At 56.7% G+C, this 24518-nt stretch overlaps 3 protein-coding genes across 3 annotated transcripts in view; 2 read left to right on the top strand and 1 right to left on the bottom strand.

Moving 5' to 3' along the window:
- The first annotated feature begins 12069 nt into the window (after positions 1-12069).
- LOC121473971 (transcription initiation factor TFIID subunit 4-like) lies at positions 12070-14854 on the top strand. Its single transcript, XM_041726804.1, has 3 exons — positions 12070-12106; positions 12206-13651; positions 14348-14854. Exons 1-2 carry the CDS (start codon positions 12070-12072, stop codon positions 13288-13290), a joined length of 1122 nt encoding a protein of 373 aa, XP_041582738.1. The 3' UTR covers positions 13291-13651; positions 14348-14854.
- An 88-nt stretch (positions 14855-14942) lies between these two features.
- On the bottom strand, positions 14943-24168 carry TBX2 (T-box transcription factor 2). The gene is made up of 7 exons (XM_041723956.1): positions 23758-24168; positions 22377-22644; positions 21260-21406; positions 19970-20046; positions 19700-19863; positions 18654-19288; positions 14943-16378 (listed from the first exon to the last, which is right to left on the bottom strand). Exons 1-7 carry the CDS (start codon positions 24150-24152, stop codon positions 15926-15928), a joined length of 2139 nt encoding a protein of 712 aa, XP_041579890.1. The 5' UTR covers positions 24153-24168; the 3' UTR covers positions 14943-15925.
- The window catches only part of LOC121472671 (proline-rich protein 2-like), a 108425-nt gene continuing 107893 nt past the window's right edge, over positions 23987-24518 (top strand). Inside the window, exon 1 of the mRNA XM_041723965.1 lies at positions 23987-24113. The gene's annotated coding sequence lies outside the window, so the exon portion shown is untranslated. The remainder of the gene's footprint in view (positions 24114-24518) is intronic.

Here is a 24518-nt window from a genome sequence, read left to right as displayed (position 1 = left end):
AGTCAAACTGTTTCTCTGGGCTGTTCTGAGGGCAGCAGCAGGGTCACTAAGCTGATTTCCATGGCCAAGCTCCCTGTCCCACGAAGAAGCCCATTTGTGATAGGAGAGAATGACCTGACATGCAAAGAGTGGGAGAGCCCAGGACAGTTGAGTCTGGCCGCCAGCATTCTGAAGACCCGCTGCTCCCTCTCTGCCATGTGCTCCAGTGAACTGCTCCTTCTCTTCAGTTTGAACTGGATTTCTATCCCCTGCCACAGAAGGTTTCCTGACTAATGTGCCTGGAGGCTAGCTGAAGTGAGGCCAGAAAAGACCCACTGGGTCAGCTCTGCAGCTGGAATGCTCTGTCCCTCATTCCTGGCATGAGAAAAGCCAACATCTTTTCCTGTCAAACATCTCTCACATCCAGTGTCTGAGGCAGACTGGGTCCTTGAGGGGAACAGACAGGGCTGAGGCAGGTCACTGATGTCACGGTCTACTACCCTCTCCAGTTGCCACCATTCAAATCCTTGACTAAACTGTTGCCCCGTCTCTAAACAGTGTCCTATCTGACCGGTGGGACTATTATAATGACTGCACGGTGAACAAACTTGCCTCCCCCACCTTCTGTCTAGTTTAGGGAAGAGGTTCGGTTCCCCTTCACCCTGGTTGGTGAGGGTGAGAGCATGAGTGGTCTGGGCTGAGCCGCCACGACAGATTTGATAGGTGAGGCAGAGTCCAAGCTTGGTGACACTTGAGGCACCCTTCTGAGGCTTCACCAAACTCTATCCTGTGCACCTGGCACGGTGCCATCCACATTTTCATTTGTGTGTTAATCAACAATCATTTGTTGAGCAGGTGCCATGTGCTGGGGCCTGTGCTAGGAACAAAACAAAGCTCACATTCTAATGCGGGGAGACAATAGCTAAAGTAAAAAATGTATAGTGTGTCAGACATCAGTCATGGCAATAACAATCAGGGGACGGGAGGAAAGGACCAGGGAGGGTGAAGATGGGTTACAATTTTGTAAAGGATAGCCTTTCCAAGCAAGAAGTTGGGGAGCAAGGAGGAGCATGCCTGGTGTATTCAAAAAATGGCAAAGTATTGCTGGTGGGAATAAAAATGGTACAACAGCCCCTTTGGCAAGCAGTTTGGTGCTTTCTCAAAAAGTCAGTTACCATTTGACCCAGCAATTCCACTCCTAAACATCAACTCAAGAGAAACGAGAACACGGGTCCACATAAAGACTTACCCATGAAGGACCACAGCAGCATTATTCACAAGAGCCAAAAAGTGAAAAGAAACCAAATGTCCATCAGCAGATGGAGAAACAAATGGCAGTATATCCATACAGTGGAGTATTATTCAACCTCACAAAGAGATAAAAGCACTCACTGATCCCTGTTACAGCATGGATGAGCCTTGAAAATACTATGTATGTAAAAGAAGCCAGTCACAAAAAAACCCACAAATTGTGAGATTCCATTCATATGGGTGAAATGTCCTGCCTAGGCAAATCTGCAGAGACAAAAAGTAGATTATTGGATGCCAAGGGCCGAGGGCAGGGGCAGTGACTGCTAATGGGTCAGCGTTTGGTTTGGGGTATGATGAAAATGTTCTGGAATTAGATAGTGGTGATTATTGTACAACCTTATGAGTATACTAAAACCCACTGAATTGTTACACTTTAAGGGGTGGGTTTAGTGGTATGCAAATTTTTTAAAAGAATGAAAAAACCTGAGGAGACCAGTGCCTCTGAGAGAGCAAGGATGAAGCCAGGCACACAACAGTGTACAAGTTGCTTGATATGTATTTGTTGAAGCCGTATAAAAGCGAGAATTGTTACCCTTCGTGGCCCCTGCCTTTTTCAACAAGGGAAAGAGACCTCTGGCTCCCCCAGTGGTGAGACCCAGGCCCTCTAGTTCTGGTGTGTGAACAGGTGGAGATGCTCACGCAAATCCCTCCTCCCAGGAAAGACAGGGGCATGCTGCGGAGGAAAACCAGGTGATTTAGAATGAACAGTCTCAAGCTCCAAGTTCTGCTTCCCTGGGCTCATCCGTCACTTTTTTCCCTCATGGAACCTGCACTGGGCTCTCGAGACCTTAGTTTTCCTGCCTGTAAATGGGAGAGAAGGGAAATCCTCCCTCAGCCCTGGCCCAGGACTTAAAGGAGGCAGAGGAAGGAGTGCCTTTGTGTGATGGGGGGGGGTGGACTTCTGAGCCTGGGAAGTGAAGCCTTGGGACCCAGGCCAGAGTCAGACCCCCAGATGCTAGGAGAAGCTGCCAGTGGGCCTCTGGGGGAGGGGACACAGTGAGTTGAATGGGCCCTCACCCAGCATGCCCCTCAAGGCAGGGAGGTCCTGGAGGGGTAGGTTTTTATCCGTGAGGTGGGAGAGTGGGGAAGGTTTGGAAAACAGGCATTGCCCAGAAAAATGTTTAGGAGGTCAGCATGTAGGGCCATGGGAGGGATCCTGAGAACAAGCTACACAGATGCCACAAGCCAGCCTGAGGTTCAGGCTCAGCCAGGAGCAGGCCCAGCCTCCATGTAAGGAAAGGTGAGGTGGGGGTGGCGCAGAGCATGGCAGGGGGTACCAGGGACCACTGCGGTGGGTGTGGGGTGTTGCAGAGAGCACAGAGGAATCAAATATAGTCTCTACCTGAGCCCTTGGGGAGGATAAAGGGTATAACCATTGTGATAAGATGCATTGGCTCCTTAAATGTTAGGACAACATGGTGGGGAGAGGTGGGTGCTCTCATTACTGGTTCACAGCTGAGGAAATGCTCTGTTCAGAGAGGGAGCCACTTGCCCACAGTGACCGAGCTGAGGGGTGGCAGAGCCAGGCGAGAGTCAAGTCCATCTGACCACACAGTCCAAGCTCTTCCCACACTACCCCCGGGTAAACCAAACTGATGAAAGAATTGAAAACTGCCCCCAGCAGGGCATATAGGGAGCCACCTGGTCTTCCAGCCTTATCACAGGTTTTGGCTCTACTGATTTCCCCCTAGCTGGTGGCTGGGGAGGGGATGGGGCATGGTAGGGTGAGGAGGGCATGGGGATGGTGTCATGACCCCCAGAGAAAGGCTGTGCTAGTTCCAGGCCCTTGACCCAGCATCATGGCCAGATAAGCTAGGAGTTTTGGTTTGGGGCTCCAAGGAGGCCCCATAAGGAACCAATCCCTCTCATCCCCAGGTCTTCCAGCTGCCTCCACTCTCCTGAACCTGTCTTCCTCTCAGGGCTGCTTTGCCTGAGCAAGTTCACATCTTGTCCTGAGCTGGGGATGGTGTCCCTTTCCCTATACAACCCCTGGGCCTTTGAAATGTCCTCCCATCTTTTCAGGTCACCTCCCCATGAAATCTTCCTCATCTTCTGACAATGTTCTCATGTGCATTAAGCATCTCCTATGTGCCAAAAGCCCAAACCCGGCCCCAACTCTCTGGCCTGAAGAGTTGTTGTCAGCAGAGGGACATACCAGGACTGTGGGAGCCTAAGATTGAAGGGAGGAGCAGTCAGATAAGGCATGATGAAGTAAAGGACTTTTGGCCTGAGCCTTAGAAAACAATCAAACGTTCAGAGGACATGGGAGAAGGAGCAGAGGACATTCCAGGCCGAAGGAATGTGGGGTTGCCCTATCTTAGAGGATAAACAGCCCAAAGCCATTTATTCTCACCTCCCTGTGGATCTACCATGTTCTTTAAAAAAAATTTTTTTAGGGGATCCCTGGGTGGCTCAGCGGTTTAGCGCCTGCCTTTGGCCCAGGGCGCGATCCTGGAGTCCCGGGATCAAGTCCCGCGTCAGGCTCCTGGCATGGAGCCTGCTTCTCCCTCCTCCTGTGTCTCTGCCTCTTTCTCTCTATGTCTATAATAAATAAATAAATCTTAAAAAAAAATTTTTTTTAAACATTTTTAAGTAATCTCATGTGGAGTTCGAACTTACAACACTGAGCTCAAGAGTCACTTGTTCCACCACTGAGCCAGCCAGGCACCCCCCTGCCGTATTCTATCCTATGCCTGCCTGTGGGCAACATGAAGGAGGGGGTCAGGCCATGCTTCCTTGGGACCTCACAGAGCCCTGAGAGCAAGGGGCTCCAGGGGAATGTTAGATGAGACAAATGAGGACCACCTTCTGGTCAGTTCCTCTCCCTGGGTCAGCTTGTTTTATGTGAGCATGAGTGAGACCATTTCCCACCCTCTCTGGATGGCAATCAGGGAGTCATATTTCGTTTTGCCTTTTACAGAATAAGTATACACAAGTCTTATTTTTAGAGATGAAGATACTTGAGGCTCAAGGGGATCAAAGCCACCGAGCTAGAGGCGAAGCTGGAATTATTATTATTTTTAATATATATTTTTTTATTGGAGTTCGATTTGCCAACATATAGTATAACACCCAGTACTCATCCCATCAAGTACCCCCCTTAGTGCCCATCACCCAATCACCCCAACACCCCGCCCACCTCCCCTTCCACTACCCCTTGTTCATTTCCCGGAGTTAGGTGTCTCTCATGTTTTGTCAACCTCTCTAACTTTTCCCACTCATTTGCTTTCCTTTCCCCGATAATCCCTTTCACTATTTTTTATATTCCCCGTATGAGTGAAACCATATGATGATTGTCCTTCTCTGATTGACTTACTTCACTCAGCATAATACCCTCCAGTTCCATCCACGTAAAAGCAAATGGTATTTGTCATTTCTAATGGCTGAGTAATATTCCATTGTATACATAGACCACATCTTCTTTATCCATTCATCTTTCGATGGACACCGAGGCTCCTTCCACAGTTTGGCTATTGTGGATATTGCTGCTATAAACATTGGGGTGCAGGTGTCTCAGCTTTTCACTGCATCTGTATCTTTGGGGTAAATCCCCAACAGTGCAATTGCTGGGTCGTAGGGCAGCTCTATATTTAACTCTTTGAGGAACCTCCACACAGTTTTCCAGAGTGGCTGCACCAGTTCACATTCCCACCAACAGTGCAGGAGGGTTCCCCTTTCTCCAGATCCTCTCCAACATTTGTCGTTTCCTGTCTTGTTATTTTCCCCATTCTCCCTGGTGTGAGGTGGTATCTCATTGTGGTTTTGATTTGTATTTCCCTGATGGCAAGTGATGTGGAGCATTTTCTCATGTTCTTGTTGGCCATGTGTAGGTCTTCTTTGGTGAAATTTCTGTTCATGTCTTCTGCCCATTTCATGATTGGACTGTTTGTTTCTTGGGTGTTGAGTTTAGTAAGTTCTTTATAGATCTTGGATACTAGCCCTTTATCTGATAGGTCATTTGCAAATATCTTCTCCCATTCTTTTTTTTTTTTTTAAAGATTTTATTTATTTATTCATGAGAGACAGAGAGAGAGAGAGGCAAAGACACAGGCAGAGGGAGAAGCAGGCTCCATGCAGGGAGCCTGACATGGGACTCCATCCCGGGTCTGCAGGATCACACCCTGGGCTGAAGGCGGCGCTAAACCGCTGAGCCACCCAGGCTGCCCATCTTCTCCCATTCTGTAGGTTGTCTTTTAGTTTTGTTGACTGTTTCTTTTGCTGTGCAGAAGTTTTTTATCTTGATGAAGTCCCAATAGTTCATTTTTGCTTTTGTTTCCCTTGCCTTCATAGATGTATCTTACAAGAAGTTGCTGTAGCCGAGTTCAAAAAGGGTGTTGCCTGTGTTCTCCAGGATTCTGATGGATTCTTGTCTCACATTTAGATCTTTCATCCATTTTGAGTTTATCTTTGTGTATGGTGTAAGAGAATGGTCTAGTTTCATTCTTCTGCACGTGGCTGTCCAATTTTCCCAGCACCATTTATTGAAGAGACTGTCCTTTTTCCAGTGGATAGTCTGTCCTGCTTTGTCAAATATTAGTTGACCTTAGAGTTGAGGGCCCATTTCTGGGTTCTCTATTCTGTTCCATTGATCTATGTGTCTGTTTTTGTGTGGTGCAACTGGAATTAGAACTCAGGTCTCTGGCTGCACAAAGTCTATGGTCCGTCTCTTCCTTCAGTGTTGTTGCCTGGCAGCAGGACCTAGCCAGAAATTGGAACGGAGGCACAGGAAGTGGGCTTGGGTCTAACAAGGCAAGATGGGAACCCTTGATCTGAAGCAGGCCTGAGGCAGGAGGGGCAGTGCCTCTGGGCAGCAGGAGCCAGAGTCCTAGACTCCAGGTCTGGACAACTCCAGGTCCCCATCTAGTGGTAAGAGGTAGCCATTGCTACATGGCCCAGGCAGCTCACAGGCTACACTGATCCAGTCAGGTCACCAGGAAACCACCCTCCAGCAAGAAACACCTCTTCCGATGGGCACTTGACGGGATGAGCACTGGGTGTTATTCTGTATGTTGGCAAATTGAACACCAATAAAAAATAAATTTATTTTTTAAAAAAAAGAAAAGAAACACCTCTTCCCTGGGCCTGGGGTCCATTGGAGAGAGAGGAGGCCCCATTGAGGGGCATGTGCATTGGGGTTCATGGCCTTCAGGATTTCTCTGCAGCAGCACAGTCGCCTATGGGGGCTCTGCCCTCAGCCACAGACACCCCAACACACAGGCCCCCAAGTCTAGGCCAGATTTCCCAGGGTCAGGGACAGGCCAAACTGTCACCCCGGAAGGCAAGTTCTCATCCGCCTATGCTGGCTTCCAGGGCAGGAGGGGTCACCTAGCTCTGGTGCACTGAACCCTGGAGGCTGCCCAGGCCAGAGGGGAATTGGCTCTGTCTCTAGATGACCCCCAGGACCCCATCCTCAGAAGCCCCTAGGCTCTTCCTCAGGAGGAGCAGGGAAGCAGAATTCACTGTTCCAGACAGTATCTCAGTCAAAACAACCCATGAGCTAGGTACTATTATCTCCACGTGGAAGAAGTGAAGGGGAGGGATAATAAGCCCTAGTCAATTGTTCACTGGATACTAACTGTAAATCATTGTGTGGGGGCACCTTACCCAGAAGGGAGAGGTCAAGGGGAAGCTTCCTGGAGAAGGGACCAGTGGGCCAAGTTTTAAAGGAAGACAGGAAAAGATTCCAGGCAGAGGGAGGAAGAGCATGTGAGTGTGAGAAGGACACAAGGCAAGATCATCAAGATTAATCTAGACCTCGGTAGGTGGACAGCGTGGGTAGAGCCCTGGGGTGGGGGTGGGGAGTAGGGGGGTAGGCTGGTGTTCGTAGGCAGATCTCACTGTCAGGTTAAGGATTCTGGACTCCAAGATCATGGGAAGCCTTTCTTTCTTTCTTTATACTTAAAATTTTATTTATTTGAGAGAGTGTGAGCAAGAGAGAGCACAAGGAGGGGGAGGGGCAGAGGGAAAGGGAGAAGCAGATACCCTGCAAAGCAAGGAGCCCAACGTGGGGCTCGATTCCAGGACTATGGGATCATGATCTGAGCTGAAAGCAGATGCTTAACTGATTGAGATACCCAGGCAACCCCAAGGGAACCCTTTAAATAGGGCAGTGCAGGATACGTGGGTGGCTCAGTGGTTAAGCGCCTGCCTTTGGCCCAGGGTGTGATCCTGGAGTCTCGTGATGGAGTCTCATGATGGAGTCTCACATCGGGCTCCCTGCATGGAGCCTGTTTTTCTCTCTGCCTGGGTCTCTGCCTCTCTCTTTGTGTCTCTCATGAATAAATCAATCAAATCAAATCAATCAATCAATAAGGCAGTGACCCTGTCTCATCCATGTTTCAGGAAGGTCCTGCCTGGCAGGGAACTGTGGGCAGGCAGGCCTGCTGTAAGCCTCTCAAGGTGGAGAGGCTTGTCCTAAAGTTGGGGGTGGCAGGTAAGCAGCAAAGGCCCAGAAGCCAGGGGGCGCCAGAGCCTCTCAGAAACAATCACCCAGCGTTTTTTTTTTTTTTTTTCGGAGAGAAGGGTTGAGGGCTGGGAGGGCTTGGGCTGCTATAAAAACAACAGACTGGGTACCTTATAAACCACAAACATTTATTTCTCATAGTTTTGGAGGTTGGAAGTTGGAGATCAGAGTGCCAGCAGGGGCCTGCAAGGGACCTCTTCTGGGTGGCAGATGTGTCATTGTATCCTCACATGGTGGAAGGGGAAGAGTCTCTTCTATAGCAGCACTAATGGCATTCATGAGGACTCTGTCTTTGTGACCCCTCCCAAAGGTTCTACCTCCTAATACTACAACCTTGGGTGTGAGTTTTCAATGTGAATTTTGGGGTGATACAAACATTCAGATGATAGCAGTCTGGAATAGTTCCCTACAAAGGCAAATCCTCAGGCAAGATGTAGGTAGGCCTCAGTTCCTCAGGCCTTCAGGGGCTCTCTGTAGTCAATGCCAAGTGGAATCGGAGCAGGGGCTTCGGGCCCAGGGCCTGGACAAGCATATCCTGGAGGGACCAGGTGTGGGCCCTGCTTCCAAAGGATATATTTCATTCCTCTACTCACTTATTCATTCCTTCATTCATTCATGCAGTAAATGCTTTATGCACCCCTGCCATGCGTTAAGTTACAGTTTTAGGTCTGGGGATCTCACAATAAGCCCAGCAGATACCAGCCCCATCTTGAGAGAGCCAGTGACCTCATAGAGGAGACAGAGACCTTCAATAAATCTATCCCTTCCCCAAGGCATTGTTGAGGGGTAGGATGGGACTGGGCTTGGCTCCAGCAAACTGGGCAGACAGGGGAGCCTCAGAGAGTCTGGATTTCTCCATGGAAAGCCACCAAGTGCCTTTGTGTAAGCATACCTCTGTGTATTTGCAGGCATGTGTGTCTGTGTGAGTGTGCATGTCTGTTTGTATGTATATCTGTCTGTGTTGTTAAATGAGTGTACCTTTGGGGGGTGTCCATATATGTATCTGTGTGTCTGTGTGTGTGGGGGGCGGGTGTTAGCCTGCTATGCATGAGTCTCCATGGGTGTGCATGCACGGTTGTCTACAGGACGAATCTGTGTGGGTGTTGCTGTGTGAAAGGGAGTGTGCCTTCTGGGTGACTCCTAAGGGGTTTCTCAGAACTCACTAGATCAGTAATAAAACTAGAACTGCCATGAACACAACCAGGACAGCTGTGGGAGGCCAAGGCTGGAAGCATGGATGGCCCCTCTAAGAAGAGAATAAGACCCAAAGTTGGGGCAGGGTGAAGAAACAGCCAGCGGACCAGGGTTGAATAAGCACCAGTCCCATAAGAAGCCGGTCACAGGAGGCTGGGCCAAAAGCCCAAAAGCATTCAAGAGCCCCCAGGGCAGTAGAACAGGAAATCTGAGGCCCCCAGGAAAGAGCACAGGCATGGGGGCAGCCAGACCTCGGTGTGCCTCCTTACCTGCTTCTTAGCAGCAGCATGACCTCGCACATGTCATAGCCTTGGTTTTCTCCTCTGTAAAATGGGAGTAATCATACCCATTGCCCAGTGCCTAGAACTAATAAGAAAGTGCATGCCCAGTGTTAAGCATACAAACGGGTGTTCCACAGCTCCTTCCCTCAGCTCCTCCCCATAGGGCCTGAGGATATCCTATTCTCTTTGGAATGGAAATCAATAAGGAAAGCAAACCTGAGCCTAGCCAGAGCTAAGTACTCGCCTTGTGACCTCTCAGGTCACCCATGGAAACTCCTGCTATTGTTTTACACAGAAGCCTCTGCCCCAAACAGGGGTCCCTGGCAGGGCCTACTGGGCTGATAGGAAGGCCACTATCAGGAGGCAGGAAGGGCACTCATCCCCTGGTCTCCTGCATTTAGGCTCCGAGTTAGGCTGTGGCTCTCATGGACATGCCTCTTGCTGGGCTAAAGGGCAGTTGCCCAGCCTCTCCGTCCTTTCCCAGTGGAGGCTGACGTTGCCCGTTAAAATTTATCAGCTAACCTTTCCAAGGATCGGCCCACGGACAGGACAGGGAAAGACTTCTTCCGTTGTTTACTGGCTAGCCTGACGCGTTTCCTTTTATTTCTCTGAACCTTACTGTCTCCATCCCTGAAATGAGGATCAGTGAGGGCCCATAGGTGCATGTGCTTTAAATAAAGCCTTCCCCACAGGTAAGGAATTAGCCCATAGGGGATCCCAGCTGTATGGGGCATTCCTCAACATGGGCATTTGAAGGCCCTCCCTTGGCATCCCCCTTGTCTCTTTAGGAAGAAGTCACACTAATCAGACTGGTGCTAGGTGGTGAAGTCACCTTCCACCAGTCTGTGCCTCTCCTACAGTTCCCTCCAAGGTGGGGAATAGGGGAGGAAATAACCACATCCCACAAGGGGTGGAGGTGGAGGCAGCCGGAGCCAGCTGGTTCCCTAAGGCTTTCGGGATCTGGAATGCACTTTCCTAATTGTGAATTCCTCCCAGCCACCAGCCCTGCCCCCACACCAAGAATGTCAGCAACAGCATCCCTCAGGGTAGGTTCCTCACACATAAATAGAAGTACAGCCCCTGCCTCTTGTATGAAGAGGTTGAGGCAGGGCGATGCCTGGGAATTGGACCAAGGTCAACCCGTCACTCACAGATCGATTTGATTTTAGCCCAGACCACTTATTCTCAGGAAGAGGATTCTGAGGCCCAGAGAAGAAAGCCACATTGCCCAAGTTCACACAGCAGAGCCAGTGCTTAACCTAGGACCTAATCTCCCATGCCAGCAGATGAATATGAAGATAACTACTGCAGTATCAAAGGTTCCATCCTATCCTGTATTATATGTTGAAGAGGAAAGAGCTAGAAGCCTAGTGCAAGGAAGATACCTGGCTGGGGTCACAACAAGCTCACGGTGACTGTGTCTTGGTGGAAGTCACCCTAGCTGCTGTGGACTGGGCTGCTTTCTAGCTATGTGCCTTTAGTTAATCATAAAGGAGATAATCTCCCAGAGGGCCAGAGCTCATCCAGGGACGTTGAAGGTCAGCTGGAATCAGGCTTCCAAAGCCTTCCCCCCAGGATCAAACTAGCAATCTGGCCTCACACCTTTCCCCCCTCTCATTCAAACTTGACCCAGACCCTTGGTGGCTTTTAACCCAAGGGAGAGAGTCTCAGACTGACCGCTGTGCTTTCCGCATTCCCCACCGTCTCCCACTGGAATAAAGCAGCCCCAAAGTTTCCCCAGGGCTTCTGGCACCCAGGGGTTACAGCAGGTCACCGGAGCAGCTCCTTGGGGGCTCCCCCGGGGGCCCCATCCCGTGCCCTTCCTCCAGCCGAAGGCGACCTTGAAGACCACAGTGGAAAAGGTGGGGAGCTGGAGGACGGAGCTTACTTAGGCCGACTTCTGGGCGGGAGGAGCACTGGATCCCGTAGGGCAGCCGCAACCTCCTAACTTCCTATCCCCCACCCCACCCCTGCACCCTGCTACACCCTGCGGGGGGGGGGGGGGCAGGCGGAAGCAGTTTGTGCGGCACGCGGAGGGTCTCAGCCCATAACCCCGCTTCTGAGAGACGTGGAAGCCAGAGTCGGGACCTCAAGGAGGTCCCAGCGCAGCCGGGCACCTAGAAGGTGGCCGGGCAGTTTTGCAGCCAGGGTCTCGCAGGTCGGGAAGCTGGCACCGCAGGACAGAACCACCGGGAAGGAGAGAAGCCACTCGGTTCCGTGTGTCTGCAGCCCCACCCCAGCCCCATGAGGGCTCCGCGGAGCCTCTTGGGCCCTCCGGGGCTTGTGTCGGTCTCTAGGCCTGGATCTACGTCGGGCTGTGGCTCTGTCTCGGAGCCCATCTCCGTGGAGCTCTCTGTCCACCTCGGGCCGCGGTCTGGCCCCTGGCCTGGGGCGCCATCTCGTGGGCACTTGGGGAGTTGTCGCGGCTCGCGGACCGGACCAGCGGCAGGTTTGCTCTGGGCGGGGAGCTGCGGCAGGTACCCAGAGGAGGGGCGGGGAAGAGGGCAGATGCCGCGGGCCCTGGCAGCTAGGTGCTTCGGAGTGGGAGTGGGTGTGCGGTGGGGCGAGCAAATCTGAGCCTCCGGGAGTCAAAAGGAGCTCCAAGAGCAAATCGGAATCCCAGAATCCGACACTAGCGTCCGTCCACGTATCCACTGAGGGGTGACCCGGCTGCAGTCCCGAGGGCGCTCCCCCGGGGAGTGCCCAGAGAGGACCCAGAGCTCGGCTTCCTTCCCCATATTGCCCTCTTCTTCGCCGGGCGCGCTAGGGTCTCCCCTCTGCTGGCCAGTCCCTGGAACACGAGGCCTCCCGGCCGGCCCCTGCCAGACTTTGAGATCGAGGATGGCGAAGGAGAGGAGAGAGTGGGATTGGATTCCAGGTACCTCCCAAAGCTGGGGAGAGGGCAGGCTCAGCGTTTAAAGTCGGTTTCCACGAGACTCTGCCCCAGTATTCGGGAAGAGGGGTGAGGGGGTGTGAGCCGAGGCGTTCACCTGTGTGTGTCCCGGGGAGCAGGAACCCGAGCGTCCCCCTCCAGCTCCTAGGGGTGCCCTGCGGGGGCGTTCACGGTGCGCCAGGGAAGCCGACCCCGGTTCAGCGCCCCTGGGTGGCGGCCGGGCAGGCCATTCGCGCTGTTTCCCCCGTGAGCGCGGGGTGGGGGGGCGCCGGGGTGGGGGGTGGCTGGAGGCGCTCGGGGGACTAGGGAAGGGAGTTCCTCTAGGTCTCCAGACCCGTGCTGCCTGGCCGCTAGGGGTCTCACGGAGGCCCCACACCCACATCCTCGGTCCCCGAGTTCCCGGGAGTCGCACTCACCACCCCGCACCGACCAGCACGCGTCCCTCTGACCCCGTAGTCCCAACGCACGCGGCCCCGCAGCGACCCCTCCATCCGCATCGGCCCGCACCCGCGCCCCACACATCTGCGCTGGCCATTCCGCCGTCGAGGACCCCTGCTGCCAGGCCCAGAAGGGTTAAGGAGGCCTGGGGCACCGGAGCGGCGGGGCGCGAGCGGCCCGGGCTAATTGGCGACCCCGGGAACAATGAGGGATGTGAGGCACGGGAGGCGGGCGGCTTAATTGGGCCACGGAGCGGCCTGGCCTTTGTCTGGGACAAGGCCCTGCAGCCGGCGGTGCGGTCCCCGCAGCCGAACTCAGGTTCGCAGCTGGGACCTCAGGGGAGCGCCGCGAGGGCGACTCCGGGGGGACTTGCCGGCGGGGGGCGAGGGGCTGGGGAGACATGCCCCCGAGCTGCACTCGGGACCCGGGCCTCCCGAGGCCCCGCAGCGTCACTCCCCCCCATCTGGGAGGCTGCAGCACCCACCTGGCGCGAACGCGGCCGCCAGCAGGCCGCCCCGCCCAGCGTTTGCAGAGACCCTCCCCGCGGGCCCCCCCTCCGGCGCGCGGCCCCTGCCGCGGCGTGCGGTCGGTGCTGCCCCCTGGTGTCAGTGGCCCGCTCTGCAGACTGCTGGGCACCCGCCGCGGCTTCCCCACTTTCCTGCCTAGACGTGCGGCCAGACGCCGGAAGAAGCGAACGCGCCCCTGCTCTTCGAGTGTTAGAGGAGTTTTGAGCCCAAAGCGACCTCGAATAAGCACACTGTCCACAAGGGATTCTACTTGAGCCAAGGAAGGGGCCTCTCGGGCCCGCCCCGTTCCTGGACTGACCCTTCACTGTGCTGCCTGAGGAAGGTCAGAGACAGCCAAGCAGTAGCCCCCCCCCCCCCCCCCCCAGGCCCGGGACAGTCTTCTCGGCCCTTTCACTCTCTCCACCGGCCAAGGCCCTCGCCGCACCAGCGTGGCCGGGTCCGGCTCCCTCCCTGGGAGAGGCGGGCTCGACTCTCATTCCAGGGTGTTTGGAAGCCTGGATGCTGTCAATTCCACCTCCACCTCCGCCCTTCCTTCACGTCACCGTCACCGTTCCTGGTGTTCCTGGTGAGTTGGAGACCCTGCCTCCCAACCCCCTGAAGTGCTCTAGGTGGGTAGGCTGCGTGCTCGGCCGGGGTGCACGGACTGGGAAGGAGTGGGGGCTCGGAGCCGCACAGATGCATAGACCCGAGGTGGGTTACAGCGACCGTCCCTCTCCCACTCCCACTCCCACTCCTTCCCGCTGCCAAAGTTAGGGCTGGAGGGAGCCTGGGTGGCTCAGCGGTTGAGCGTCTGCCTTTGGCTCAAGGCGTGATCGATCCCGGGGGTGGGATCCAGTCCGGCATCCGGCTCGCTGCGAGGAGCCTGCTTCTCCCTCTGCCTGTGTCTCTGTGTCTCTCATGAATAAATAAATAAATCTTAAAAAAAAAAAAAATTGGGGCTGGAGACACCTGTTGGCTGGGTAAAGCAGAGGTGAGCTCAAAGGCTAGGGGTAGGAGGCAGCTGTCCTGGCAGGCGTGGGCCTCGGGGAAGGACATGTCTAATGGATACCGACCCAGCGGGACTCCCAGAGATACCGCGGCCGAGCCCTTTATTATGCCAGGGGAAACTGAGGCAGGGAGGGAAGTAGTCTATTGACCCACACTCTCTCCACCCCCAAGAGAGATCTAGGTGAGTTACACGGGAGAACTCTCAGGTTACATTCTGCTACTCTAGGCAACAGCCCTGACAAGGTGAAATGTTTCTTTTCTTTTTCTTTCTAAGGAATCTCTACACTCACCACGGGGCCCTAACTCCGGGGCCGAGGTCAAGAGTCGCACGCTCTACGGACTGAGCCAGCCAGGTGGCCCGAGAATGGTTTCTTTTTGAGGTTCAGGAGGCAGATGGAAAAGGATTCTAGGGCCCGCGGTATTGGGTGCACCGGGGCCAAACTCCTCGGTAGGGAGAGGGAGTAGGGTGCACCCGTCTTACCAGCCCCACCTACCCGGAGGCACTAAAAGGGGAGGCATTTTCCACTCTGGAGCCCGGGAAAGGGAGCCCCGAGTCCAGGTGCGGAGTGGCTGGGGCGACGGCCAGAGGCGAGTGGCCAGCAGAGGGAGCCCGGCCCCTGGCCTGGGAGGCTGCCGGCGCGCGGGGAGCGCGGGGGGCTCGAGCGGCTCGGCGCCTCCCGGCCCAGCCCGCGGCCCTCGCCGGCGCCGCCCGGCCTCGCAGCTCCGCCCGCTGTCCAGGCTGCTGCCGCCCCCGGGGTGCAGCTGCCGCAGGGCCGGGGGCCCAAGGTTTTGTCCCCGCCTCCAGCCCCTCCTTAGCGCTTGCTGCGCCCCTGCCCCACGCGGCCCACAGAGCGCACAGCGCCGTTCACTTCGCATTGCAGCGTTTTATTGTTTTCTCACGTTTTTGTCTTTTCGTCTCGCTTGGTAGCGAAAAGTGAAAACCTGAGGTGGGGCCCGCGGGCCGGGCGAGCAAAGCCCGGGGCGGGAGGGGCCGAGGGGCTGGCGGGGTGGAAGTTCCTCCGGGGGGGTCGGGGCTTCTCCCGTAGCCAAGGACCCCCCCAACCCCAGCCCTGTACAATATAGATGCTCATGTAAAATGAAAAGAAATTTTAAATGCTATGAATTAATCTCTAGATATTATGTACACAGCAATGTACACCTTTGAATAAATTAATACCAATTTGCATATTCTGGGAACCTTAAAGCTTATTTACACAAATTACCATTTATTTCATAAATATCTTTTTTTTTTCCCTGGGGACTCAAGGCAGAAGTGCCACTCCCTCCGCTGACCCAGGGGTGGGAGGGGCGCCTGTCTTTTGGGGGAAAGAAGTGGGAGGATTAAAAGAACAGGTCCCTCCCAGCTCAAGTCTACACTGACTTCAGTCTTCACTGAGCCCAAGTATCCCTCACTGCAGATTCTCAAGCGGTCCAGGCCCAAGGCTAGGGGGCTCTGGGGTTCTCTCTGAGGCTCCCATCCCTGACTCCTGCACCTTCTGGATCCCGAAGAGACCGCTAGGCAGGGCACCGCTAGGCAGGGCGATGAGGCCTCCCCACAGCGCTGGAGGACTCACAGGGGCCCCTGGCCAGTGCCACCTTGACACTGGGGCAGATCTGGCCCATGACCAGTGGCCCCTAAGCAACTGTGTTCCGGGCAGCCGGATTCCTCCTGAGGCCCAGGGAAATGTCCTAGGCCCCGGCTGGCTGGTTGGGGCACTATTCCAGCTGCTGCAGCCCGCTTTCGCTCCTTTATTTAAATAAATACCCATTCTGTGCTGTACACTTCCCAAGCAGCAGGGGCAGGCAGCCCGGGAGGTCTGCGCAGCAGCAGCGGAGCAGCTGGGCCGCCCCCTCACTTGGGCGACTCCCTGCCGGGGGAGAGGGCTCGCTGGTTCTCCAGCCCACTCACCAGTCTCTGGATGCTCTGCAGTTCACTGGCCACCTCTTTGGCTGAGCCGCTGGGTGACAGGGCACCTCGGGAAGGGGCCCCAACCTTGCGGAGAGCCAGCTCCGGCAGCGGGCTGGGCTCCCGGCTGTTGCTGCCCGCAGCCTTGGAGCCCTCGGCCGCCAGCCCAGTGGTGAGGAGGCTAGTGCTAGGCGGGATAGTGACTGGGATCTGGTAGGGGCTGAAACGCAGGCGGGGCCGGGCACTGCCCAGAAAGTGGCTCCGGGACAGGGAGCCTGCGGCGGCTGCAGCTGCCGCGGCAGCACTCGTGGCTGGCAAAGCAGAGGCCGCGGCCGCAGCGGCTGCCATGTACGTGTAGGGGTAGGGGAAGAGGCCTCCGAAAGTGGGCATTGGGATTCCCTGAAAGAAACAGAACAAGACAAGGGTTAGGCATCCTGCCTGAGGTGTTCCGAGGGTAAGCCGGGTGCTAGGGGTGGTGCTACCTCCAGGAATCCTTGCCCTACTGTTCTAGGAATATAAGACCTGGTTCAGTGGTTGAGCTCAGGTGGTAATCCTGGGGTCCTGGCATCAGAGTCCCTGCGAGGAGCCTGCTTCTCCCTCTATGTCTCTGCCTCTCTATCTCTCATGAATAAATAAATAAAAATCTTAAAAAAAAAAAAAAAAAAAGGACCAGAGCTCACAGAACTGTAACCCCAAGCAGCACAGGTAGGCAGGAGCCAAAATACTATGGCCAAACTCAGAAGGGAGCTTGCTTCAGGTTATGATGCAAAGGTCTGGCACCATCAAGCTCTGCACCAGGGATTACAGTAAGAGTGAGGCAAAGACATGCCAGGTGGCTGTTCTAGCGTGGGCAAAAGCCTAGAGGGAGGAAGTGGGGCAGGCACAGAGCCAGGTGGCAAGCAGGCAGCTTCGCCTGTGTTGGGAGGTTCTGTGCACTTACAACAATGTCCTCCCCAGCCTTTCTTTCTGTAGGAACCCCCAAAGGAAGGTTCAGAGAGGAAGAACAGATAGGGGAGGAGAGGAGCTCTCTAAATTCTCATTCTACCTGTCTGCCTGCTCCAGGATCTCCTGCCTAGGCCAAGAGAAGGGCATAGATGCCAATCTGTTTATAAACTGGCCTGGATATTCTACAGAGAACTCCTGGCAGCACCTCAGTGGCCTCTGAGGAAGGAATGCAAAGTCTGCCTGTGGAGAGCACAGTAGCCAGGAAACCCCCGACAAACACTGTCTGAGTCCCTGAGGCCCGACTTTTGGATTATCTGACCTTTGAGATAATGGCTCACTCCCCAGGGTATGAAGGTATGGGGAGGAGTGCAGGGAGCTGACTGTGCTGGGCTTCCAGGGGGCCTCAGGCCTGGCTCAGGCAGGGAAAAGGAAAGAAGTAGCTTAGTCAGGAATGAGAAAATATCCTTCCTGAGAAGGTCAAGCCCTCTTGGGCATTCAGTCCTGGCATCTCAGGTGGGGAGGAAGGAGGGAGGCTTCAGACCTCCCAAAAGTTAGCTCTACCTGATGGCCAGCGGCGGGGTGCCCTGGCACAGGAACTTCACCACTAGCAGAATACCAAGTGATGCCTCCTGAGTGCTGGGTACTCTCAACCTGGACTTGCACCTGTTGACCAGGTTGGTTGTATCTAGAAGCCCTGACTTCCTCACGACCTCTATGATGCCCATGCTGGGGAGGAGGCATTCATATACACACAGAATCAAGGATACAGATTAAACCTCCAGTTCCTGAACTCCATTTTCCAGCGGCTTCCTTGCCATCCCAGAGCCACAGATACGTGATGTGAGTGGTTCGCTCACTCCACATATCCCTGACACTGAGCTCTGTTAAAAACCCATTTCAGAACCCCTCCCCCACTTTAAAAATATTTGCTTCTGAACCAAAGGAGCCTTCTCAGACCTGAACTCCTATTTTCCTTCCCTTGAGATAAGATCTCAAGGGTTCAATTTGCCAGAAACCTCAGAGGGAAGAAAATGAATGTAGAGATTCCAAATCTTTCCACAGGGAATATTCCACCCAAGCAACCAAAGAGGCCGCTCTCCCCACTGGATCTCTGTATTTTGCGCCTGGCCAGTTTCATAAAGTCTCCCCTGGGAGCTGAGAATTTCAGCCTGGGCCTGGGGAACTGAGCCCCTCTTCCCTGAGATGTGTGGCTGGAGGAGTTGGGAGACCCAAAGTGGGGGAAGGAACAGCCCTGTCCTTTGTCAGGTCAGAGGACTTTCCTGCAGGGCCTGAAAGGGGCCAGAGGCATCTGAGAGGTGGGACATTATGGCGATCAATTGTCCAGAAAATGCTGCAAATTTTCCTACTCCCTTTTTCCATTCAGGGACTGACAGTGAGCCAAGAGTTTTTGTTTCCAAGAGAAGTGTCCTGAGGCCAGGAAAGTGGACTTCACAAAAGCCAGAGGCAGATCCAGTCTGTGCTGGAGGCAAAGGAAGGGAACAGGCCCAAAGAGGGACAGGGACTTGTCCAGAGTCGTACACTAGTCAGAAACAGTGCCCTGGCCAGACCCTAGACCTACAGACTTAGTCTCCCTGCATCTAAGCATCCTGGAGAGTGTCCGTCAGGTCTCCCCAGGACTGAGTCATTGCCCACTGTAAACTCTGAACACCCATGGCACCCTAAGGCCCTATGCCCACCTTGCTTTCTCCCTCCAGATCACAGGCCTTACCTGAGATGCCAGCATGTGCTGGGAGAGGTGGAAAGGGAAGGGCGCAGGGGTGCTTGCTGCGCTGGCCGCGGGACCCAGCCCGCCTGCGTCCAGCCCGGTGGCGGTCCCCGGCCCGCCGCCTCCACCACCGCCGCCGCCGCCCGCCACCGAGGCCAGCAGGTGACCCATGCCCATGGCCGAGAAAGCTCCGGGGCCCATGGCAAACTGTCCCGGGTGCAAGAAGAGCGGCTGGCCGGCCCCCAGCGGCCCGAAGAACTGCTGCCCGTGCAGATGGCCAGAGAAAGCCAGGCCCGGCAGGTGTCCCGCGCCCAGGGGGGACGCACTGTCCGTCTGCACCACCAGCGGCGCCAGGCCGGGCTCCTTGCCCTCGCCCGCCTCCTTGCGCCCGTCGTCCTTCCGCCTTGCCTCGGCGCGCTCCTTCTCTAGGCTCCGCAGGCCAAATGGGCCGTCCGCGCCGCTCTCGGCCGGCTCCTTGCCCCTCTCGGGGCTGCGCCGCTCCCGGGCGCGCTCAGGTTCGGTCAGGCGAGGGGGGCTGCCGCTGTCCAGGGCCGGGCTGCGGCCTAGCGCCGGCCCCGCGCGCTCCTCGCTCAGCCTCTCCGGCTCCGGGTCGCTGTCTGCCGCGCACTTCTCTTCGGCTGCAGGAGGAGAGGACGCGCGAGGTCACAGGGGCGCGGGCAGAGACAGGCGCGGCCTCCCCCGGGGCCAGGGGGGCTGGGGAGGGCCTGCCTGGGGCAGCCGCGTCCGAGGAGTTTCTAGGTCCTCGTCGGGCAAGCGGCAAGCTGCAGGTCGCCTAATCGACGGCCCCGTATTTACAGCAGGAGAAACTGAGCCCTGTGAGGGGACAGACTCCCTGCCGGAGTCGGACAGCGCCGGGGACCCAGCTCCGAGTCCAGCCACATCTTCTAGCTCCCGGGGACCGGCCTCCCGGAGAAGGCCTGGGTCGGATGCCCCATCCCCGGACACTCAGCTGACGCTCTCTGAGCCAGGAGCCAGCCCGGCGCCCGGAGGAGACCCTCCCCGCCCCCCTTCCTCCACCCGACCCCCACCTCGGGTCCGATGCAGGCGCAGGGGACTAGGCGCTGACCCCGGCGACGCTGGTGGTTCCCGCGCGGGGGCAGGGTCGCAGGACGAGGCGTCCGACTCGGCGCCGTCGCGCTCCGGCTTGCAGTGCTCCTCGTACAGGCGCAGAGACGGCAGCGTGAGCTGCTTCCTGGGGATGAGCCGAGGCAACGGGTCAGAGGCGAGCGCACCCCCTCCCCCACCCCGCGTCCTGCCCGCCGGGGCGCCCTCGGGAGAGCCGCCGGCTCAGCCCTCACCTCTTCTCTCGCCGGCCATTCCCGGTGTCCCGGAAGCCCTTGGCAAAGGGGTTGTTGTCGATCTTCAGCTGCGTGATCTGCGGGGACCGAGGGGGCGGCGCCAGGTCAGGAAGCGGCTCCTCCAGCCCGGCCTGGGGCCCCCCGAGGTCAGAGGCTGCTGCCCAGCAGAGAGCCCCGCGAACGTCCGCTTGGTCCCGGCCGCCTGGGATTGGACGCTCCGAGCCGAGCCGGAAGACTAGGTGAGGCCGGCGGGCGGGCCTCGCGGGAAGCCACAGGGTCTCTCCTCCTCCAAAAACTTTATTCGAGGCACTTTCTCCTATCTTGCACACACAAGCCCAAAGCTGTGCGCAGAGTCGAAATCTGCCCAAGCATGCACCAGGCCCCCTTGGTCCCTCAAGTTTAACAACCCCGGGCATCGGAGCAAGTGCGCACAGACACAGCCAACACGCAAGTCCACACCACAGAGAGAGATCAGATCACGGCCGCGCACACGCAAGTGCGCACAGACAAAACAAGCGCCCACAGAACCAAATGAATTCACACACCTCCACACGCATCCAAGGCGCCCAAAATGTTGCCCGCATACCCGCAGCACACCGTTTCACAAAGACAGAAAGAATGATCGGTAGGACACTGGGACACTCTCCGGAGAGTGGCACACACGGGCACAGGTCCAGAGGGAGTGGTTGTCTGCCCCTCCACAGAAAAAAGTGTAGAAAGGCAGCAAGCAGAAAAAGCCCTTTAATTTAAAAGAAAAGTCTCTAAACACCTCCCAAGGAGCTCAGAGCCTGGACTAACAGGGTGGAGGTGGGGTGCTTTGGGAAGCTGTGTCACCTGTCCTGCCCTCTGGCTCCCCTGGGAGAGTGAAAACCGGACCCTAGGTTCCTATTGCTGGTTTCCTAGCGTCAGGATAGCCAGGGCAGATTGCCTCGGGCTCCCTCTCTTCATTTAAATTCCCATCCGGGAGCCAAGAAATAAACGAATAAAATGTAAAAATGTCAGCTCAGCCGGGAGTCTCTGCTAATTGCTAAGTAAACATCTCCACCCCAACGAGTGCCCCGCTGTTTGGGCGCCCTGGGGAGCCTGTGTGTACGTGTCGCAGACTTGGGAGGGAGCCTGGGAGATTTCAGTGGGTGCTGCACTCACAGATGCCAGACTTGGTGTTGGGGAGTGAGCTGTGAGGGTGCAGGGTGGGTCAGGGGCTTCGGACAGGGGTGAGTGAAGGGTAGGAGCCTGAAGGTGTAAAGGGATGACGATGCAGGGGCCGGGACCACTGCCCACCCAGCGCACCTTGTCGTTCTGGTAGGCAGTGACCGCGATGAAATCGGTCTCGGGGAACACATAGGTGCGGAAGGTGCTGTACGGGAGCTTCAGGATGTCGTTGGCTCTCACGATGTGGAAGCGCGGTTGGTACTTGTGCATGGAGTTCAGGATCGTCTGTGGGGAGGGCTTGGGTCAGCCAGCAGCCCCCAGCCTTTGGCCCGAGCATAAGTACTCTCTGGGGACCCCACCTCTTTCCAAGTCTGTCTCTTTCTTCGAGGGGCTCCTCCACCCCCTCCTTCGCAAGTTTCTCCTATCTTTTCTTGCCTATATTTCTTTTTCTTCTTTTTTACCCTCAGTTTTCTTTATCACAGTTTCTCTTTTTCTCTCCACTTAAAAAAAATTACCCCAGTTGAAACAGAAATAAAAACAAAATAAAAACCCCATAAAACACCACTCTTAACCGCTCTTCCTGGCTCATTGCTAAGTTCCTAGTAATTCCATGAGAAGATTTGGACCTTCCCAGACTCAATGACTGCCCTACCTCTGAATGGGCAGCCCCTTTTGCCCCATTAACTCCCCTCTCCCATTTACCGGGGGCCTGGCTCAGGTAGAGACGGAGGGCCCCCCCCCCCAAACTCCCTCCTCCTGGTGGGACATCTGCCTGTAGGAGGGAAGGGAGTCTTAGGATGGGGAGGAAGCTGGTTTAACTTTTGAATCTCCTAGTTTGGGGGTGAAATGGGGACACAGGTCAGGGGGAAGGGCGAAGAAAAGCTGAGGTTGGGGGCAGGACTTCCAAGCCAAGCAGTTAAAAGATCAGAGGCTGCCCAGATGAGTCCTGGTCGCACCTGCCTCCCACTGGGCTTTAAGAAGAGCTTTGGAAGGCCTGACCCCAGCCGAGATTATGAGAAGCCTGGAGCTTGCCGCCCTACAATTCCTTCATTCCCCAGGCCAGCAGAGCAAAGCCCTCTGGGCCTAGGCTCAGCCAGTATAGGCCACAGGGCAGTGACCTGAGCAGGGGCGCTCGGAGGGTTCGGCCAGCGCTCCCCTCTGGGGAGTCCCGCTGCCAGCTCTCCCGACCTCCGCCTCCCTGCAGTGGGGGATGCGCAGTATCTGACCCATTTCCCTGTGCCTGCCCAGCACTCACGAAGCCATGCTTGTCGGAGATGTTGTTGGTCAGTTTCAGCTTGTGGAAAGCCACAGGCTTGGCCATCCACTGCTCTCCCGTGGCCGGGCTGTCCGGGTGGATGTACATGCGTTTGGGCATTTCTGGGTCGGCCTTGCCCGCCACCATCCAGCGCGAGTTATGGAACTTATACCGGCAATCGTCAGCGGCCACAATGTCCATCAGCAGGATGTACTTGGCCTTCTTGTCCAGGCCGCTGACTCGCACCTTGAAGGGAGGAAACATTCGCCTGCGAGAAAGGGAACGGAGGAGACTCCATGGAACCAGTTTTATGTCTGAGGGCCCCAGAGCGCAGGCACACACCGCTGCCATGAGCTTCCCCATCTGTGTATCCCTGTTGTCGCTACTCTGCCTCCATATTACTGCCTGGGAGACCCCCACCTGTGGTTGTTTTTCCTGGGAGATCCCATTTCCTCTTGTCAAACCCTCTCGTATTATATGGTTTCCCATTGGCCTTATCTTCTGGTCTGGTGACTGTCTTTCTCCCTCATCTGAGATGAAAGCCAATGTCCAGAAAAGAAATCCACCTGCTTCTTTTGAATCTCCCCAAAAATTCACTCAGGGGATGTGCCCACTGGGACAGAAGCTCTTAAAATTAAAACCAGAACATATTCGTTTGGGGAACTGGGTTACAACCGACAAAAAACCGTAAGTTTCGGGGGAAGAGGGTGAACCCGAGGCCTGGATTCTCAGCGGCTGAGTCAAGCGATGGAGGGGCTGGGGACTGTGATCTTCTTCTGGCTTTAAGGCCTGGAGCGGTGTGTGAGTAGAGAGCTCCTCACTGCTTGGGCCGGGCGGAGGCTCCCAGCCCGGGTCAGGCTGTAGCTGGGCCCGCTCAGGGCTTACTGCCGGAAGCCGACCGGCCGGCTGGAATCAGCTGGCCAGCCTGGGCCTAGCACGGTGCGAGTCTCCTTCTGGGCTCCAGGGTCTGAGCACAGTCCGGGAGACGCTGCATCTCCCCGGAGCTCCGAGCCAGACCCGGAGGCAGCAAGGCCAGGCGGCAAGGCCGAGGAGCCGCGGTGGAGATCTCGGAGACCCGCCCGGCCGAGCTGCGGGCCCTCCTCGGCTTTGGGACTCAGAAGGGTTGGGACCATTCTTGGGCAGAGCGTTTTCCTTGTATTTCATTCGGGAGATTCTGATGTTTTAGTTTTTAAAAAAATTCGCCCGGTGCCAGATGAGAAAAGTCAGCTTGGTTGTCTGTGGGAGCGAAGCGGCGCCGGGCCGGCCGGGAGCCGCTCGCGGCTGGCTCGGCGCGGGTCGGTGCTGTCGGGCCCCAGCCCGCCCGCCCGCCCGCCCGCCCGCCCGCCCGCCCGCGTGCCCGCCGGCCAGCCAGCCGCCCTACCTCCCGGACTTGGTGATGACCATCTCGGTGCCCAGCTTGTGGAACTGGTCCCACAGCTCCTTGGCCTCCAGCGTCACCTTGGGGTCGTCCTCCACCTCGTCCTCGGGCTCCAGGCTCTTCAGCGAGCGCAGATGCGCGGCGGGCGGGTGCGGGCCGAGTGCCGAGACGTGCAGCCCCGCCTCGGCCGCCGCCGCCGCCGCCGCCGCCGCGGCCGCCGCCCCCGCCAGGCCCGGGTCGGGCAGCGGCTTGGCCAGCGCGCCGGGCGGCAGCGCGAGCGCCGGGAAGAAGGAGGGCTGCGCCGCCGCCAGGAAGGCGGACATGGGGAAGTCGGCCGGCCGTGGCGCGTGGAACGGGTGGTAAGCCATGGCGCTGGCCGCCAGCGCCGGCTCTCTCATCGGGACATCCGGCCCAGGCGCCCGGGGGCCGGGGCCGGGGCCGGGGGCGCGCGGCTCGGACCCCGGCCCGGGCGGCGGCGCGCGCGGAGGAAGGGCGACCCGGCTGGCGAGCGAGCGGCAGCGGCGGCTCCTCCCGGCTCCCCGGCCGGCGCACGCCGAGGGGCGCGGGGCTCTGGGCGCGGGGGTGGCGGGGGCTCCACGCGGGGCTGGGCTGGGCTGGCCCGCTCCGGCGCCGGGGACCACGCGCGACTGGTTAGATCTTGTCGTGATCTCTGGAAAACTGTGACTATCTCACATGTCCTGCCCGGCTCGGATCCCCTGCGCTAACGAGCCAGGCCCCCCTTGATTGCTGATTTTACGCTTTTT

Source organism: Vulpes lagopus, chromosome 12, assembly GCF_018345385.1.
Source record: "Vulpes lagopus strain Blue_001 chromosome 12, ASM1834538v1, whole genome shotgun sequence".
Classification (NCBI taxonomy): Eukaryota; Metazoa; Chordata; class Mammalia; order Carnivora; family Canidae; genus Vulpes; species Vulpes lagopus.
The sequence above is the reverse complement of the archived record's forward strand: the minus strand, read 5'-3'. Positions and strand labels throughout refer to the sequence as shown.

Excerpts from the sequence above, each read along its gene's own strand:
- LOC121473971 (XM_041726804.1), top strand. The coding sequence starts at position 12,070 with ATGGCGAAGGAGAGGAGAGAGTGGGATTGGATTCCAG. Across the intron at positions 12,107-12,205 it reads AGAGTGGGATTGGATTCCAG|CCGAGGCGTTCACCTGTGTG; the intron begins GTACCTCCCAAA and ends AGGGGGTGTGAG.
- TBX2 (XM_041723956.1), bottom strand. The coding sequence starts at position 24,152 with ATGAGAGAGCCGGCGCTGGCGGCCAGCGCCATGGCTTACCACCCGTTC. Across the intron at positions 19,864-19,969 it reads AATGGCCGGCGAGAGAAGAG|GAAGCAGCTCACGCTGCCGT; the intron begins GTGAGGGCTGAG and ends GCTCATCCCCAG. Across the intron at positions 16,379-18,653 it reads AGCACATGCTGGCATCTCAG|GGAATCCCAATGCCCACTTT; the intron begins GTAAGGCCTGTG and ends TGTTTCTTTCAG.